The sequence below is a fragment of the Fukomys damarensis genome, unplaced genomic scaffold, assembly GCF_012274545.1.
Source record: "Fukomys damarensis isolate Sample0158 unplaced genomic scaffold, DMR_v1.0_HiC HiC_scaffold_10, whole genome shotgun sequence".
In the NCBI taxonomy this organism is placed as follows: Eukaryota; Metazoa; Chordata; class Mammalia; order Rodentia; family Bathyergidae; genus Fukomys; species Fukomys damarensis.
This window is the reverse complement of record NW_022900922.1, coordinates 5552499-5573001: the sequence shown is the minus strand read 5'-3', so window position 1 is coordinate 5573001 and position 20503 is coordinate 5552499. Positions and strand designations below refer to the sequence as shown.

Genomic DNA, 20503 nt, shown 5'->3' with positions numbered 1-20503 from the left:
TTGACTAGCTTCTTTCAGTTATTGTACTGTTTTCAAGGTCCATCATGTGGCATGTGTCGAAATTCTACTTTTATTTTGTTTGTTTTTTTGTTTTTGGTACTGGGGATAGAACTCCAGTCCTTGTGCTTGCGGGGCGGGCAGCAGAACCACGGAGCTAAATCCCTGGCCATCAGAATCTTTTCAAAGGCTAAGTTGTGTAGTGTTCCACTGTACGTATGCTCTACTGTATTTCTGTGTTCGTCTGTCACTGGACAGTTGGGTTGCTTCCACCTTTTGCCTGTTGTAAAATATGTTTCCCTAAACATAGGTTGTATTTCGGTTACTTTCTCCTTGCTGAAACAAAGTACCTGACACAAGTTTAAAGGAAGACAGGTTTATTTTGGCTCACAGCTTGTAGAGGTGTTTTAATCTATAGCTGGCAGTCCCAAGGTAGGGTGGCATGACTGAGGGGAAACAGTTCATGACAAGGCAGGAGGAAGCAGAGAGGGATCAAGGGCACAGGAAGCTTATGTACCTCTGAGTCACGCCTCCGGTGACCCATTCTTCTCACCAGGCTGTTCATACCTGCCAACATCCACACTCAGCTTTTGTAGGCCATCAGTGGGTTAAACCACCGATGAGTGTCACACACCCATGATCCAGTCACCTCCTAAAAGCCCTACCTATGAGTGCGTGAGGCTTTGAGGGACATCTAGATAAAAAACCGTAGCAAGTAGGCAGATATGGCATTGAGACAGTTTTTTCAATTCTTTTTGTCTATTCCCAGAAGTAGAATCTTAGGATCATCTGGTAGTTCAGTTTTTAATTTTGTAAAGGACTGCCACAATTTTTTCATAGTTGGCAGCAACAATTTACATTATGCAGGGTTCCATTTTTTCTGCATCCTAGCCAGCTTTTTAGTGTTATTAGCACCCATCCTAGTGAGGTGACATCTCTTTGTTAAGATAACTTTTCCACGTTATTTATATTTTCTTTTGTAACATCCCTCTACAGTAGCGTTCCCTTCTAAAATGATTATTGAAAAGTCATAAAATTAAGTTTGGATGGTGCTTTTGTACCTTCGAAAATTTATTATGCATATATTTATCGGGAATTTATGTTTCTTTTGGGAAATAGGTATTTTGTAATGGTTGGATGAAAGATAATGCAGTTCATAGAAAAGGCTGAAGCAGTAAAAGGTTTTCAAAAGCAGGGGAAGAGTGGAGACTTAAGTACCAGAGAAGAGTACCAGAGTACCAGAGATTGCCTAGTGCACTATTTTGTCAAAGACTCTGTTGGAGGTCTTCTTTCCCTATGGGAATTAACGTGTTAAGGTGGATTACAGGTTTCATATTGGCAAACCGCAAAGATCTCTTTGAATATTATAGAGATTTTTGTGTTTATACACACAAACACTTTTATTGAAGTTTATGGAAATACCTTTGTCTCTGTAGTTACGTGTTTATATGTATGTGCATATGTGAACTTTGGATCTTAAGCTCTGTTTTATATTGAATTATTATTTATTCCAATGCTAAAAGCATAGAACTAAACACTTTTTAATATTTTTATAATAATTTCAAAAAAAATACTAATATTGATAGCTTTGTTTGATTAGTATGGGCCCAGATTGCCATGAATACTGTTTTGAGATCTTAATTTTGAAATGAATTGTTATACTTGGCAGTAAAAGCATAATTGGTAAAAATACCTAAACACTATTCGGACAAAAATATCACATAAAAAGTCCACAAATTTTATGCTTTACAATCAACTTGATATATTTTATATTTTTAAGTTTGTAGAAGTTTATTTTTGAAATTCTAGAACAAAACTATTATATCTTGTTTCTGAAATTTAAGTAGAATGGCAAACAAATGAGATATATTAAATTGATTTGGGGGGGGGAGGGGTACCGGGGATTGAACTTGGGCCCTTGGCTTTTAAGGCAGGCAACGGAACCATTGAGCTAAATCCCTGGCCCTTAAATTGATTTGTTAACCTGAAAGGAGAGACTAGTTAGAAATAGATTATAAATTAATAGTCATGAATCTTTTTCTGTTTGCTGGCCATTTGTCATCTTGAATATTTATAGGTTATTTTTGTTTCAAGAAATGTGGTCTCACATTTTTTTCTTTCTCATTTATTTGCATTTTCAAAAAAAAAAAAAGTGACAGTAGTTTAATTCTGAAATGTATTTCCAGGGAAGCTAAAAAAGTTTTCTGAAAAGTGAATTTAAAAATACCATTATAGCATCACACAGAATAATTTCACTGCCCCCCAAAAATCTCCTTATTCATCCCCCATTCCCTGTTCCCAAACCATTGGCAATCTCTGATTGTTTTACTGTCCCTGAAGTTTGACTTTTGTAAAATTTCCTATTGCTGGAATCAAATAATGTGTAGTCTTTTCTGACTTCTTTTAACAGTGTACATTTAAGGTTCCTCCATGTTTTTTTGTGACCTGATTGCCCATTTTCTTTTTATTGCTGAATAGTATTCCAATGAGTGATATCTTTGGTTGCTTCACTGTAGATTTTGGCAATGTTAAGTCTTCTGAATATTCATGTGCAGGTATTTTTGTGGGTGTAAGTTTCCAGTTCATATGGGTAATTAAATAATAAGGAGACTGGTGGATCATATGGTAAGAATGTGATTTGTTTTATAAGAAATTGCCAAACTGTCTCCTGTAGTTGCTGCACCATTTTGAATTCTCATTAGCAAGAAATAAGTTTCTAGAGTTCTATATTCTTTCTAGCATTTGGTATTACTGTGATTTGGGTTCTGGTTATTTTAATAGTTGTATAGTTTTAATTTGCTTCTTCTTATTGGCATATGATATAGAATATTTTTTCATAATCTTAGTTGCCATCTCTATATGCATTTTAGTGAGGTGATAGGAGCTTTAAAACAATAAGATAATTTTTTTGAGGAATAATAGTAAAACAGTGAATTATGTTACTGTAGAAAATACAGCAAAAATAATATAGTAAAAATTCCTATATAATTCCATTATTTGGAGGAAAAATCACTGCTAACATTTTAGTATTTTTCCTTATAACCCCAACTGTGTGTGTGTGTGTGTGTGTGTAGTGATAGTGGAGTCATAATATTTTGTACTTTCCTAGTTTATGTATCCATAGATAGATAGCTTTTCCTGTGTAATTTTTGTTGAACATTGATTCTTAACATTGGTCAAAGGTTAGGATCATTTGGGGGATGCTTTTAAAATTTGGAATGTCCAGAATGTGTTTTAGGACAATGCATTCAGAATTACTCTGGGTGGGCCCAAGGATTAGTACTTTTTGAAACTCCCCAGGTGATTTCAGTATGTACTGATTGAGCACCAGTGGTCTAGAATAGAATGCTTTTATTGGCACCTGGTATTCCATTATATTTGCTCACTGAAATTTTATTAACTAAATTTGTATTATTGGATAATTAGGTTACTTCTGCCAAAATGGAGTTATTTCAGATTTGTTCTATTAGCAAGTTTAAAAAATTCTACCGTTTAACTATTGATACACTAAATTATTTATTAAATAACAACTAATGAGCTAAGAGCTGCAAATGTTACTCAGGATAAGGTCATTGTCCAAGAAGAATTTCTTAGTTTATGGCAGAATTTCTTAGCTCAGCACTGTTGACCTTTTGGGCCGATAATGCTTTGTTGGGGGTAGGAGGGCTGTCTTGTGAATTGCAGGATGGTTAACACTCTTCTTGACTCTTATTCACTAGGTGCTAGTAGTTCTCCTACGCCTAGATGTGTTGACTAAAACTGTCTCCAAACTTCTAAATGTCACAGAATTTGGTAACCCCTTTCCACATTAGTGTAGAATAATGATCTGCAAACACAGTTTGTGAGCCGTATTTGGACACACATTGTGTATTGTCTATGTCTGTGGCCAGTAAAATAGCAGAATTGAGTAGTAAAAGCAGAGGCTCTTTGGCTTACAAATAGAAAATATTTTACCCAGCTCTTTACAGAAAGTTTACTGACTCCAGACCCTACTGCATGGTAAGTGACTTGTAAAGTTAAAATTCACTAAGGTAAATGTTCTGAAAGACTCAGGTGTGTATGTATGCGTGTGTGTGTGTGTGTGTGTGTGTGTGTGTGTGTGTGTGTGTGTGTGTGTGTGTGATGCTGTACTTATGAGAAGAAAGAGAACAACTAATGAATGCCCTGAGAAAATTGAAAAGACTTCTAAGGAGATGACAGAAAGTAGATCTTAAAAGTCTATGTAGAGAAACTGGGAATGTTTCTGAAGGCAGAGAGCTTGGTGTATATGAAGGCAATGGTACGTTCAGGAGACGAGGAATATGTCCTGAGTTTACTTGATGAAACTGAGGTAGTACTTAACTGGCAAGGATTTAAGGAAATATGTCTACAGTAATAGATTGGAACTTAATTATAAATGAAGGTTAAGGACTTTAGACTTTGTGCAAATAGGAAGATAGGGGGACAGTTATCAGTTTATGGTTTAAAAGATTTTTCCAATAAGACTCTTACATTGCTCTCTTTCTCTTGTAGTTTCCCTTATTCTCTGTTGGGAACTGGATTTACCATTATTGGACTATGTAGTACAATCATTGTGGTTATGAACTTCCTGAGTCTCTTAATTTTCCTTGCCTGCTTATCTAGCATGTAGCAGTAGTATTCAGTAGATGCTTGTTGAATGAATGTAAACATCACTCACGTGATCTTAAATAAATCTTTTTCCCCTCGGCATCCATTGTGCTGGTGAATGTTTAACAACTACCATAGCTCCTGCAGGATGTGGGGGGGGGGGATGCCCTGATAGGTAGTGTTTGCTAATTCCTTGGTAGAAAACCACCCACTGTGACCATTTCAAGCTGCCAGTGGCTGAAAAAGCACTGCCAATTTCTCAACATTAGAAAAAAGTTGGCTCTTGTAGACTGGTACCTTTCAGCCATAGCATATTACTGTGTGTACTGGTCAAATAATTTAGTAAGATGAGGAAACCTGATTCCTATGTTTTTAGACTGACTCTTAAAGCTTTTCATTCTGAGTTTAGATTCTATAGTTATAGATACTGATATATTAATTTTAGAGTGAAATTCTTACATCCCTCTTCCAAATTAGAAATAGAGGGAAACTTCCCTAGAGTATCTATAAAAGGGGTAAGCAAGCATAATCTTAAATTGGATGATGTTGAAAGCAGCTATTAAAAAGTTAGAAAATTATTCCTCTTACAATAACTTATATTTAAACTTGTATTGATGATGCTAGTTAATAATAAAACAGTTAAACAGGTTAGAGTTATAAGAATTAGAAGGAAGAAATTGTTTATTAATTACAGATCGTATATTATGTAGAGGAAACAGATAATTTAATATATTATAAGAAAGTTGACAATGTAGTTACGTATAAAACTAGTATATATAGTCATTTACATATTTACATATCTGTAAGAAATCAGTTGAGACGTCATTTTAAATTGTGTCAGAAAAAATAAATAAATTTTATGAAAGATACTTAGAAATTCTGAAGGAAAAGTATAAAACTTTAAAGAGAAATATTAAGAAAACCTAAAAGTGAAGAAATATGCTGTGGTTTTAGAAAGGAAGAGTTTGTATCTTACAAGCATTTACCCGTGGTTGACCTATACAGACCAGTGAAGTTCAAATCATCAGCAAGGCTTACCTTGGAATTTATTGGATAATTCTAAATTTTATCAGAAGAGATGGGAAGGGAAAGGACCAAAAATCAGCTAATAGGACTCATTTATAGTCAAATTGGGGATGTAAAGTATATAGTATATAGATAATGTATATAATATATAGTCAGTTTGGGGCTGTAATGAATATAGTATTTCAGAATACAAATGGAATGGAACTCATATTATTGATCTCATTCTTTAAGATTACCATTTTGTATCATATATAACTAAACATTTCTACATATATATCCTTTAAAAAAAAAAAAGGAAGGGGCCTGGGGATTTAGCTCAGTGGTTCCAGCACCTCCCTTGCAAGCACCAGGACCTGAGTTCCATCCCTGGTGCCAGAAAAAAAAAAAAAGGAAGGAAGGAAGGGAAAGGAAAGAAAGGGATGGGAATGTAGCTCAGTGTGAAGGCCCTGTGTTCAGGCCTTCCTGTGTGTGTGCGAGTGTGTGTGTGTGTGCGCGCATGTGTGCGAGTGTGTGTGCGCGTGCCTGCACATATGTGCAGCTCAGTCGCCTACATCAGAGTATGTGGTAAAATATTTTTAACCATGCAATATATGATAGAAAAATGAGAAGAGATTTCTCTCGGTTGCTTAGTAGAAACTAAGGTTTGATAGCAGGGAAGTAGTATGTTTAGAGTGATTGCTATGTGATTTTTCTTTCCAAAGCCGATGTTAATACCAGTGAGACAGGATGACACAGTACAACTGAAGTTTACAGACACATGAATTTAGATATTCTTCCCTTCACTGACCAGACGTAGAGGATAGAGTTGATTGAAGGATTGTGTCCTGCATATTCTCTTCTTTGCCTGGAAGGAGAACAAAGAACTCTGGAAGAGAGCAAAGCTAACAGAAGGTCACCTTTCAGGGTTGGGGTGTAGGTCAGAGGTGGAGCGCTTGCTTAGGAAGCCCAAGGCCCTGGATTTGATCCCCACTCTCCCAAGCTCCCCAAAGGAAAGTTACCTTTCCAAAATGGTACCTTTAAAAAAATCTTTTGCAGGAGAGAAGGAATTTCCCAGGAGCTGGAAAAATGACCAGAAGATAAAGGAAGAAGGTATTTTAACACCTGTTACAAGTTCTGGAGCTGGGTGTAGTGGCACACACCTGTAATCCCAGGACTCAGAAGGCTGAGGCATAAGGTTCTTTTTGAGTGAGAGGCTAGTCTGCACTACAAAATGAGTTCAAGGCCAGGCTGAACTACAAAGGAGACCCCTGTCTCAAAAAAAACCCCAAAACTAACAAGTTTTGAACTGCTTTATGAAATGGGGTGAGGGCTAGAAAGAAGTGGGGAAATTTAAATTGAGGTATTTGATTTGTTTATATCCAGTCTTCAAAGGCATTTGTTAAGGATCATAGTTTTGATTTGAGGTTTAAAATTTAGTTTTTGACCTACTATCTGAACTCTTATCTTAATTTTTAAGTACAAACATGTTCACTAAACATAATAAGTAGTTGGGCTTTTGGCCTGATTTGTCCTTCTTTTACAGGTATTTTCTTTTCTTTCTTTCTTTTGTTTTTTTGGTATCGGGGATGGAACTCAGGTCATTGTGCTTGTGAGGCAGGTGGTGGAACCACTGAGCCAAATCCCGGCCTCTCAGGTGTTTTCTTGACATCATGGGTTTGTTTGTAGCTAATCTCTTAAATTAACACCCATATGGTGAATACATTATGAGTGGATATATATGCACATGTAACACCTCTTCTCTGAAGAGCTGAAAATTTCACCCTGAATTTTAAAACTATATATGTTTATAGAGGCATCTTGTTTTTTTTTTTTTTTTTGTACCAGGGATGGAACTTGGGTCCTTGCACTTGAGGGGCAGGCGGCAGAACCACTGAGCTAAATCCTCAGCCCTATAATTTAAAGTGGCAGGGCCATGCAATTTTTTTTTTAATAGAGGCATCTTGGTGACAAAGAAAGCAGGACTTTATTTTACGTCTAACCTTGGCTGATTTACTGTACCTCAATTGGCCAGTTGAGAAATGAAAAAACAAATTAAAACTTATCTGAAGGCAAAGGAACTGCCTTTAATTTGCTCTGGGATCCACTGTTAGGATATTTTAAAAATAAAAAATAATTGGGAATAAAAGAAAAATAAGAAAGTTAATAACACTGTAAAGGGGAATGAATTATTGATGGAGAATGACTTTAATAAACATAACATTTAACCATGGGAACCTGCATGTCACTTTTCTCTAGTTAACATGTTTTCTTTGAGAAGGGCTACTGTGTGAAAGGTAGAACAAATAACAGGTATTACATGTTTATTGAACATTTGTTGTTACTACTGTAAAGATTGTATGTAAAGCAATGGATATATTTATTTGAAAATTTGCTGGTCCATGCCTTTGGCATTAAGACCAGTAGTTTTACAAACTCCTTTTGAAATTTCTAGTGTGCCTATGAACTTAGCGCCTGTTCATGTTCTGAGATGTCAAGGGGTGTGTGTGAGCAGGAGGACGAGCAATTTATAGGTTGTTTTTGAGGCACCATATCTTTATGCAAATTTGGGAACTTGGAGTTAGCAAGATAGATCTTTATTTTTACCCACATTTTCTGTTTCAAATATGAGGTTTTTGAGAAATTGGAAAAAAGTATTAAGGCTTTTGACAGTGGCAGGGTATTTTGGTTTCTATTTAAAAATTTGCACATAGCATCTGTGATCCCCTATATGAGAATTTATAGCATAGCACTTTATTTTTTCTGTTCTCTCATAGCTTTTGTGAGACAGTGTTTTTACTGTGCTCAATAATTTACTGTAGATTACTCATGTTTTGTTTATTAGCAGTTAATGTTTTGTAAAGTAATACATTTTGGATTTTGAGGATGGGATTTTCAAATGTGATGAAATCACTTTGAATCCGTCATTTCAAGAAGATAGAGCCTGTCGTTTTATTGCTTCTTGTTAACTGCTTCTGAGCCTTCACGGATAGCTAAGCAAAGCATTTATTTCTCTGAAGTTGAGACTGTGTTCATGCTTGAGCTTTTAGAAAGCTAAAATGCAATAAGCTCTTGATGATGAAACCTGTTGGATGTCTGGTGGAAGCAGCTGGAGTCTTTGGCTTGTTAAGTAGCAATGATTCAAGTCTTGCAGATTGTAAAGGAGCTGGTGACACCATCAAGGCATAAAGCAGCCACAGTGAAGGAAGGTAGGGACATTCACAGAATGAACAATCGTAACACTGGAAGGCACCAGAGATTTTGATAATTAATGACCTAAAGCACAGCTATAAAAAAGGAATTTTGAATTTTCATATATGCTTTCGTACTTCTGATACATTATGGTATCTGAGAAAAATCAGGTAATAGAATAATTATTATCATGTCTCATTATTCCTGTTTTTAAACCAATGATTAGAAGCATAGTATTTTATTGAAAGGTACAGAGAGAGTAAGGGGAGGCTGTGACATTGCTGCTGCAGTAATTTTTTATGTTGTAGAAATCCTCTTGCATTATGTATTTTGGTAGTAGAATAATTTCTGTAATGTTCTTTTAATTTTAAAATATAAATAATAATGGCAGAAATAAGACAGGAACAAGCCAGGATTCTGCTTATAGCAGGCAGAAAAACTAAATGGTCCTTATTTGTGTGCCTAACTGATAAAATAATAATATATAAGAATTTAGCCAATGAATAGTAGACTTTTTTATCTCTTTTAGTGAATAATTCTTTTGGTTATGATTTTATACTTAATCAATGCTGCTTATATTAAAACAGTTCTGTATTGATAATGTGTCTAGGATTTGCTAAAATAAATTAACATAAAAAAAATCACATGTGTAACATACAGATTGCAAAATGAGCCCCTATAGATATGTTTTTGAAAGAATGCTGGTATATTTTGCTTTTTAAACATTTAAATTGTAAATCTCTAAAATGATAGTTAGGAATTGCTTTGAAGAAATACAGGCCATACTGGCAATTTCACTAATTTAATCTGTGGTTTTAAATCAGTCTTAATAAATTTATACATCAGCCTTTTTATACGTAATCATGTAATCCTTCATATGTAAGCATTCTGCATTAAAACATTCTTTATAGAATATGAATAGTATATCGCAATATAACTGTAGGTTAAGTTTTTAACATGACACGATCGGTGTTTTAAAGTGAAGCTTATGAAAGTCCTTACATCATGTGTACAGTGATTTGGGTGATGGTCTGAAATGATTGTGATATATAGTGTAGTCAACCATAAATAGAATATTAGAACTGAAAGAAACCTTAGAAACCTTGCTTATTCTTTTCAGTTTGTGAAAGAACATGGTGTTTAAATGATTCAACATAAATCTCAAAAAGCAAAGAAAAATCATTTACCTTTGAAAATGTGATATTTGGGGTTCTTTACAGTTATTTACCTCCTGTTTTCTACTTTATTTCTCCTCCTCTTTTTTCTGAAGTAGACTACATTTCTAACTCTGAATAGTAAAATTGTAATAATTAGGTTACATTATTTTTAGACAGCTTTATTTCAGGAGAATAGAAATTAGTTACTCTATCTCAAACTGATGATATCCGACTCAGACAGTTTGACCTTTAGAGTCTGAATTTTTTTATTGGAATGTTTTAGGTCTTATATTTTCAGTCACAATCAGGTTATCTGGAATGTTCTTAGGGAAAATAATATTTTTTTCTTAAAGTGTATGTCTGTCTGAATGTATGTATTTCATAATGTGACAGGAAACACCTTATGAATGTGGGAAAAATGTTATGAAAATAAGGTATATAATAAAGTAGTAAAATGGCTTTTTTCCCCCCCCTGAGATTTTTTTTTTCTTATTTGTTCAGTTTTCTGTGACTGGAAAATAAGAAATTTATACAAAATTTTTTTTCTTAAAAATGTTTTTTAAATGTTTTTTAATAGTATTCTTAATCATTTAGCTAACATATTTACATTTTATCCTTTTGCAAAATATTATATTTTACCAATTTTAATAACCTTATAAAAGCAAGAGTATAAGATCAATATAAAATATTGATCTATAATAGATTTCTAAACTTAATTCTTTAAAATATAGAATAGATTTGGATATATATAGAAAGACATTTCAAATAATTATATTACTACTAGTATATACGGTGGTGGCGAACCTATGGCACTCATGCCACAGTGAATTGTTATCATTGAAAACTCTGAAAGTTTGCCGTCACTGAAAAAATTGATTTGTGAAGCAGAAATTATCCTAGAATATCAAAGTTGAAAATGAAATAATTCTGATAAATGGCTTGAGATTTTTTGTTTTTGGTCAGTTAATACTCTTTGGTAAAAGATGCTGAACAAACTTATTTTAGGACCCAAAGGTATTATTTAGAATTATCTTGGAGAAAAGGAAGTTGTGGAATTCATGAATGAATGAATGAATATGCGTGGATTTAAGGTAGTCTTTTCTGACAGGTGTTTATGTAAGCAGAACAGAATAATCTTATGGATTTGTGTGTTTTAACCTGAGGCCATTATGGCAGAGCAAAAACAGTGTAATATTATGGACCAGGAAAAGGGATGAGATGAGTGATAGTATTCTAAAAGGAAAACAAAATGTCACAGTTTTTCTCTCCAGTGTCTTTGTTAGTCTGAGTCTCCAGAGCCAAGCTAGACTAGATTGGGAAGGTACAATACTTACGGAGGAGCAGCCCGTAAAGTAAAACCACATAAGCTCTTCAAATGTACATAAGGCATAAATGTGGGCACCATAGCTTTACATTTCCAAGGAGCCTCATGTTTACTTGGATAACAATATTTTGAAAATAGTACATGTTTCTCTAGCTTGTCAAACAGAAGTATGCTAAATATGATTGAATCTTAATGATTTCAGGTTCTTCATTTTGTATTCTTGGTAAGTTGGAAAACCTGATGACCAGGTTTACGAAAGTCGTTCCTAGATTAGAGTTGATTTTGAATCAGGCTCTGAAGGTCTCTCTGTTGGTAGAACATGTGAACTTTGGTGTCTCCCCTGACTTTTTCATTCCTTTTAATTATTACAATAACTTTCTCTTTCATTTTATCCAGTAAACATGTATTGGATACCTACCACATCTTAGATGCAAGGGTTCAGAGGTTTGTCTTTCAGGAACTCAGATGCTCGGAGACCGAAGTCAGTCGTTAGAATAGTGTAATAGCTGTCTTATTGGACGGGGTGTCCTGGAAGTCTTCAGGGCTGTAGCTCTTAAATGGCCTTTGTTTGATAACTAGGGCATGAAGGAATCAGACTCTTAGTTGACCTGCATGTAGAAGGAGGCACACAGTTTAGCTGGCACAGGACGTGAACTGGGGAGGGCAAGGGGGATTGATGCGAGTGACGTGGGGACGGGGAGGGAGAGAGGCAGAAGGGAGGGAGGAGATGGTGATGATCAGCGGACCAGTCCCAAGCAGAACAGCCTCTGTTCGAAAGGTCATCGTTAAAGAAGGCAGAATGGGCTGGAAAAATCAAGCATGGCAAGAGCGTAGGTGAAAGTTGGGGAAACAGTGGTGGAGGTGGGGTTGGAGGAGATTTCAGGTGTACACACATGAAGAGACCATGTGAAGAAGTTTGGAAATACTCCTAAGGTAGGAATAGATCCAACAAGACCGGTCTGTTGACCCGGTGCCCTGTCCTTTCTTTGCTGTATGAAATACTTTCTGAATCAATTTGCCATCAGGTCTAGAATTTGGATGTGACCTGTGTTTCTCGCTGTAATTCTGGAGATCTCTGTACCGTCTTTACCAGCCACCTCAGAATGCCTGCTGTTCCCAGCCATGCCCGTCTGCATGGCACTTCTCTTTTCCCTTCTCTGCCATTAGGATTACTTGTTAGATCAGCCATCGGGGCTCAGCACCACCCCACCAAAAAGGCTTATTGCCTGACGTTTTCTCTCCTTGTGGTTCTAGGACAGAATGAATCCTTCCTTTTGTTGTATATACATGATGAGTATACTTACTGAATTGACTGATAAATGTTAACTACATGCTAAATCTGTGTTTTGTTTACTGAACATTTTTACTTCTATTTTTTTTTTTTTTTTTTTTTTAGCTGTGCTTTAGGTAGTTAAGGTTGTCATGACAGGATCTTAAAGTGAAATCTTATACTTAATAAAATGAACAGAGAGATAGAAAATGACCCCTTTGACAATTTTGTAGCAGGCAGGTATAATTTTCAGCTTAAAATGTATTCAGATTTTGCTTCATATGTTGCCTATTTAAAGTTGAGAAGCTGAAGTTACATTAGATGTTAACCTAATATACTTTATGTAGGTGTGGATTTGTAGTTCTTTATGATTTATAAAGAATTTTTTGTTCTTGGTCAGACAAGAAGATATCCTAAGAATTATTTAATGAGAATTTGAGAAATGGCTGGATGTAGCAGACACTATTCATTGCTCATGCAATATCCATTCTCTTTTAAATCTTTACTAGTAACAGAACTTGGGGTTTTTTGTGGGGAGTGATTTTGTACTCAATTAAAAAACAGATTACATTTGAAATGTCAGGAAAAGCTTGCTGGGGACTTTTGGGAAAGCTTAGCTTTCTGAGTTGGTTTTCACCTTTGCTTCCTTGTTACAGCCTTCTTTTTACCTTGATGTGAATGCAATTCCTGGACTATAGAAGCAGTAATGTGGCTATGAGAACAAAATCACAGTGGAGGAGAAATATAGCAAACCTGGTCTTTTGTGATACCAATACCACTAAGGAACATGTGTATAAACCCTGACTTTAGACTTTTTGGGTTATTTGCAATCAAAGCAATCTGCACTAGAAATAAAAGTGTCATTTAAATTCCAGTTTTTCCAACACCATTTATTAAAGAGGCTATCTTTCCTCCAGTGAGGATGGTCAGCTCCTTTGTCAAAGATGAGGTAGCTGAGTACATCTGGAGTTGTTTTTGTGTCTTCCAGTCTGTTCCACTGATCCTCAGGTCTGTTTCTTTGCCAGTGCCATGTTGTTTTTATCACAGTGGCTTTGTAGTATAGTTTCAAATTGGGGATTGTTATACCTGCTGCCATGTCTCTGTTGCCTAGGATGGCCTTTGCTATATTAGGTCTGTTATGGTTCCAAATGAATTTTTGAATTCTTCTTTCTAGTTCTGTGAAATAAAGCGTTGGAATTTCAATTGGCATTACATTGAATCTTATAGCAGTTTTGGTAGTATGGCCATTTTCACTATGTTGATTCTTCCTACCCAGGAGCAGGGTATATTTTTCCATTTTCGTATATCCTCTTCAGTCTCTTTTTTCAGAATGCTGTAGTTTTCAGTGTAGAGGTCTTTTGCTTCTTTTGTTAGATTGACTCCTAGATACTTCATTTTTTTTTTTTTTTGAATGCTATTGTGAAAGGAATTGTTTCCCTAATTTCTCTCTCAGTGAGACTGTTATTTGTGTACAAGAAGGCTATTGATTTTTGGGTGTTGACCTTGTATCTAGCTACTCTGCTAAAAGTGTCAATTAAGTCTAGAAGTCTTTTGGTGGAGTTTTTTGGGTCTTCAATGTAGAGTATAATATCGTCATCAAATAATGACAGTTTAACTTCTTCCTTTCCTATCTTTATTGCTTTAATTTCTTTCTCTTGTCTAATTGATGTGGCTAAGGTTTCCAGAACTATATTGAAGAGGAGTGGTGATAGTGGGCATCCTTGTCTTGTTCCTGATTTTAACATGAAAGTTTTCAGTTTTTGGCCATTTAATATGATGTTGGCTGTTGGTTTTTCATAGATAGCCTTTATTAAGTTGAAATATAGAGCATCTATTCCATTTTTTTTGCAGGGTTTTCATCATGAATGGGTGTTGAATTTGGTCAAATGCTTTGTTGCATCTATTGAGAGGCTCATATGGTTTTTGTCCTTGACTCTGTTAATATAGTGTATTATTACATTTATTGACTTCCGTATGTTGAACCATCCTTGCATCCCTGGAACAAATGGTTTTGGAAACACTGGATTTCAACCTGCCAAAGATTAAAACTAGACCCTTATCTTTCACCATGCACTAAACTAAAATCCAAGTGGATTAAAGATCTAAATATTAAAACAGAAACACTAAACTTGCTGGAAGATAAGTTAGGCAGAACTCTTGAAGACATTGGCATAGGAAAAGACTTTATGAACAAATCCTCAGTAGCACGGGAACTAGCAGAAAGATTCAACAACTGGGATCTCATCTTTCTCAAAAGCTTCTGCACTGCAAAAGAATCCATCAACAGAACTGAGCCAACCTACAATGTGGGAAAAATTTTTTACCAGCTGCTCCTCAGACAAAGGACTTATCTAGAATATATAAAGAACTCAAAACAATCAGCCCCCCCAAATATAAAGACCTGATTTAAAAATGGGCATCTGATGAACAGACATTTCTCAGACAAAGAAGTAAAAGCAGCACATAAATATATGAAAAAATGTTCCACATCACTGGTCATTCAAGAGATGCATATGAAAACAACACTGAGATTCTACCTCACCCCATAAAGAATGGCTGCTATCAAGAAATCAACCAATAGCAAATGTTGGCGGGATTGTGGGAAGAAAGGAACCCTTCTCCATTGTTGGTGGGAGTGCAGACTGGTGCAACCACTATGGAAATTAATATGGAGATACCTCAGAGAGCTGGAACTAGAGGTTCCATTTGACTCAGACATCCCTCTGCTGGGTATCTTTCCAAAAGAATTAAAAGAATCATATCACAGTGATATATGTGCACCTATGTTTATAGTGGCACAGTTTGTAATAGCTAAAAGTTGGAAACAGCCCATTTTCCCATCAGTTGGAGACTGGATAAAGAAGATGTGGTTTTTCTATAAAATGGAATACTACTCAGCCATAAAGAATGAGAAATTAGACTCATTCATAGGAAAATAGATACATATTGAGGATATACTCCTAAGTGAAATAAAGAAGTCACACATATGTAAATACTGAATAGTTTCTCTGGTGTAAAAAACTATAATTGTCATAAGATCCTAATGATATAATTGACAATGTGAAATGGGAAGAAAAGGGCTAAAGGAGTGGGGACAGTGGGAAGGGTAGAAGGGTAATAAGGGAAAAGAAAAAATATGAGAAATGAAAAAATGGAAATAAAGTGTTTGTAAATGGGGAAGGGAGGAGGGGGTGAAGGGAGGGCAGGGACAAGGGGAAAAAATGAGAACCAAGACCTGTCATGTAAAGGTACAGGATCCCAATGATGAATGTAACTGTACTGTATACCTAGATTGTACCAATAAACTCAATGAGGGGGAAAAAAAAAAGTAAAGTCTTCTAGTGTATAACATTAACATAGTTACAAAGCAACTTTGTAACATGTTGTGATTGGGCAGTGTTTTAGACTTCCTTCAATACTGGGTGGTCAAACACATCTCCATGCCCTTTTAAATTTTGAGAGAAGTCTTGCTAAATTGCCCACTGTAACCTAGAATTTAGCAGTCTTCCTGCATCAGCCTCCTGAGTATCTGGGATTACAGGTGAGTGCCGCCATACATGGTTTGGGCAGTTTGAATGAGGAATAGCATATATCCTAAGGTGTTACATAAATAGGAAGGACCATTATAATACGGTGGTAGGGGTATTGATGATTTGAGAGGCAGAAAATATCTTATTTGCTTTTACCACCATGTGAGTATTTTCTGTCAGAGTGTTTTCCAACTCTTAATCGTTTAGTTGTTCTCTAATCTCATAGCGCACTCACATGCATACTTGACTCTTTCTTAAAATCATATTTGCTTTCTTTATAGTAACCTCTTGGGTTACAATATCAAGTTTACATTTTCATACACACATTCGCACAATGATAGATTTTTTTATAGTCTTAGAAAGTTGTATATTTGTCTTAATTATCAATAGCCTTTGGAGACTCACAGTTTGCTGCTAAGTTGATGCACAGTTATGTGAGTGATTTGAGGAAGAGGAAATGCATCACAGATGAGGGTGATTAAGAGCATGAGCTTTACTTAGGCAACTAGGAGGCCCCATCCTGGGTTGGTCACCCATTAGTTGTGTGACTTTGGCAAATGATGTAACTTCCCTGCACATCTTGCATCGCAAGACTGCCAGTGTAGACTGAATGGGCTAATACAATATAAAGGACTTATGCAGTGCTTGCCACACTGTAAAGACCACATTAAGTTTCTGTTAATATTTTGTTGTGTTATTGTCACTGTTGTTGTATTCTTAATCTTTTATTGGTCTCTTAGGTGGCTAAAAATACATATTTATGTCTAGGAGAGAATACAGGGTTATGTGAATAATGATTCAATTCAATATGGTGATATTCTTTATAACAGTGTTAGTTTATTTATACTTGAAAAGCTTTAAGCAGTATATTTATTTTTTAAAGATAAAGTGTTATATTTGAATTCAAAATTGTATATGTATTTTAGGTGAAGTTAAATGATAAAATTTTACCAAGATTTCATTTTAGGAAAGTATATTTAGTACAGATCATAATCAGTAATGTATTTTAAAAATACTATTTCCAAGAAAAATGAGACCATTTTCTTTAACTTCTTGGCCCAGCATATCATTGTCTTAACTACAGTAGAAAATTATTGAAATAAGGCAGCAAGTTTTACTATCAGTCATCGCCTCAAACTCTAAATTATTTAAAAGGTTTTATTTGAGCTGTTTAATCAGTGCATGTCCAATCCATGGCCCATGACCATATGTGGCCCTGGAGAGTGAGTAGTGCAGCTGCACAGATCATAAACTTTTAGCATTATTATGTGATTTTTAAAGTGATGTTTCTGATGAGTGGATTGTGCAGTGCTTGAGCAGGCAACAATGGAACACTGTAGGGGAGGGCACTGTGCAGTGGCCACACTACCTCCCTCCCCCCAGTGGAGTAGAATAGAAACCTGTGTGTGTCAGGTGGCGTGTGAGCTTGTGCAACTTGGCAAGTAAAATGCACTGATTACCGTAATAGTGATTCAGTCTACCAACATGTGAAGATGAGTTTGTTGTTACTAAGCAGACACATTAAATTTTCTTGTATCAGTTATTAATCTTGGGCTTCTTGTATTTCTGAATAATGAGTTAAAATACAGTACAAAAAAGGAAGATTTGTAACTTGGATACCTTAATTTACTAACTTATGTTTGGTCCGAGATAATTCTTGTTTAGCCAGTGTGGCCCAAGCAAGTCAAAAGGTTGGACATCCATGCATTAAACATTTAAAATTGACTGTAATGGATTACCTGAGTAACGCTCCTCTCTCGTCATTGAAGCTATCAGTGAGGCAGTATGTGTGGCAATTAAGAGTATAGTCTAAATTTTTCAGTGTAGTAGCCACTAGCTAAATGTGGTTAAACTTAATTAAAATTAAGTAAAATAAAGAAACTCAGTTTCTTGTTCGTAATTAGCATATTTTAAGTGCTTGATAGCCACATTGTAAAAAGTTGTATTGGATGGCATTGGATAGCCAGTCTACATCTATTTGGATCTTGAGTACTCTACTTAAAGAGTCATGGGCCCTTTGGCAAGTTACTCAGTCTCTCTTTGCTTCAGTTTTCTAATATGTAAAACTGGATTAATAGCAGAAGGTAGACATTTTTAAAGGTTGTTAATTGTGTATTAAATGAGTGAACATTTGCAAGTGCTTAGCACAGTACCTAGCGCACAATTAATATGTGTTAATAAAAGTGTGAATAGTGTTCAGATTTATTGTACTTTATAATTTATTGTGCATGATTATCTTTTTGTATCTTTTGTTGCCCTTTTGAGAAAAAAATTGCATTTATACTAACCTGCTTAAATTTTGCATTTTGCTACAATTTAGAATAATGTTTTCTGTCACATTCTAGATTAAAAATGTATTATGAGTGCTGACTGCTTTCAGGGTCAAGTAGTTTCCTTGTTCAGGGTTAGGGGAGCTCCAGCCTGTGACTGCCAGCTCATTTCTCACTACCATCCACTTTCGTCCCATTGCTCCATTTAACAGTTAATCACTGCCTTTGTTGTTAAAAATACTTAGTGCTGATTGGTTCATATCTTCAAATGTTATGTAAGCTTCTCTGGAATCTGTAGCATTATTTTTTGTGCATACAATAAATGTTTAGCATGTGTTGGGGAGAAGAACCTTCAAGTTTTGAAATGCAGTCCGATCTATTAATATCAAAACTACATTTGTTCAAGTAATCTCTGAAGTAACAAGAGTCCAAAACTTATTCTGCCTTCTGTGATGTCAGTTCCAGAAATGTGCTTCTTCTCAGAAGTTCTACTATCCGTATGGGTCTGAGTGGTGAAGGGGCAAGTAATAACAGCTCTGGTCACTTCTGTTCACTGCCCTGCCACACGGTGAATGCACATCACCTTTGTGAATACGTTTGGATCACACATTCTTAAAGGATGATGATTTTGTCTTAGTTTCCCACTTCTTTAAACCATCTCCTGTGTTCTTTGGTCTGTTGCTTCTTTGGTCTATGCTGCTTCTATGTTCTTTCTGGTACTCAAATGTTAATCACATGAATGTAACAAAGGAAACATAGTATTAAAAAAAAGCACTTACTATAACAAGCCAAATAGTTTTTGTGTTTCTATAATAATGATGCTCAGGTGTGATACAGGTTGTTTTTCACTTTAGACAGGTTAGAACATCCATATGAGAAAAAAACCAACAAAATTTTAGCTTAACTTCTATACAATGTATGTCTGTGGTATAGTAAGATTATACAGAATACTCATTGGTATAAATGATTACAATAAAATTAGTGGCAAGTTCACAATTTATTGATGTGTTATGTCTCAAATACATATTGTGTATATTACCTTGTATTATTGTTGATGAAGAAAAGAGTGAATGTTATAAACACTATATGAATCAAATTTATATATGCTCTTTCCACTGGGATTAAAGACAGATCATCTGAGATGTTGGTCCAGTATCTTGTGCTTTCTCACGTTTTATAAATGTGACAAAAGGGAATAGCTGGTACCATTTGGAAGTGATTTAAAATAGCTTTTTTAGTATATCCCCACTAATTACCCAATAGCATAACTATATATAGTTGATTTTTGAAGTGTTGTGCTTTTTATTAAGCTGAGCTTCTTGAGGGCAAGCACTGTGATTCATTTATTGTTCAGAGTTCATTCTGAAGAGTGCAGTTATCCATGAGCTTGCCAATGTTTGTTTTTCTATAGCTTATTATCAAAGAGATGAATGCACATATAAATAATAGATAATTGATAAATTTAATCAGTTGTCTAATTGCTGAGAAGATTCAGTACTTTATAATATTTTATTACTGAAACAGACGGCCCAATAGACATTATGAATGTTCTCTAGAGAACAATTATTTTTCAGTGAGTTCTTTAATTTAGATTGCTAGTTGGAATTAAATGTTTGTTGGTACCACTATCCTAATAGAATTTAAATGCCACTTAAATGTGCCAAAGTGTCTTCGTTCAGATAACTTCTTACCCTTTAAAAATAAGCTGTTGGAGTATTGTTTCTCTCCCATTTGGCAGACACCAGATGCAGTGATTAATAAAGGTCATTATGCCACTTAGTCAGAGAGCCTTTAATGATGATTACCTGAACATCTGCTAGTTTCATCACTGCAGTTACCAGGAGCACCTAACAAAATCTAGATACTGTGCATTGAAAATCTGGCTTAGGATAATAAAAACTATTACTTAAGAATATTAGAATAGTCCCTTAAGTTTTAAATAATTGTGAGAAGGCTCTTATCTTTCTGTAAAGTGAACAATCCAAAATGTCAATTAAAAAATGCTTTGGAATGGCTGTTCCTGATAAGCCTGGCTTCTTGCAGCTGAGTTCTCAGGGGCTGGGAATCATTTGTGTGTAGCATTGGTGCAGGAGGAAGCAGTGTTTTTCTCATGCGTTCTTTTTTTTTTTTTTTTTTTTTTTTTTTTTTTTTTT

General features: G+C 35.2%; 1 protein-coding gene across 4 annotated transcripts in view; it reads left to right on the top strand.

Moving 5' to 3' along the window:
- The window catches only part of Usp6nl (USP6 N-terminal like), a 131580-nt gene that overhangs the window by 26502 nt on the left and 84575 nt on the right, over positions 1-20503 (top strand). The window contains exon 1 of one of the 4 annotated variants that reach the window (XM_010621369.3): positions 8729-8816. The exons of the other annotated variants lie outside the window; for them this stretch is intronic. Within the exon in view, the coding sequence (XP_010619671.1) occupies positions 8744-8816 (73 nt within the window). The 5' untranslated portion in view covers positions 8729-8743. Of the gene's footprint in view, positions 1-8728; positions 8817-20503 lie in introns of those variants that run through there. 4 annotated transcript variants of the gene reach the window in all.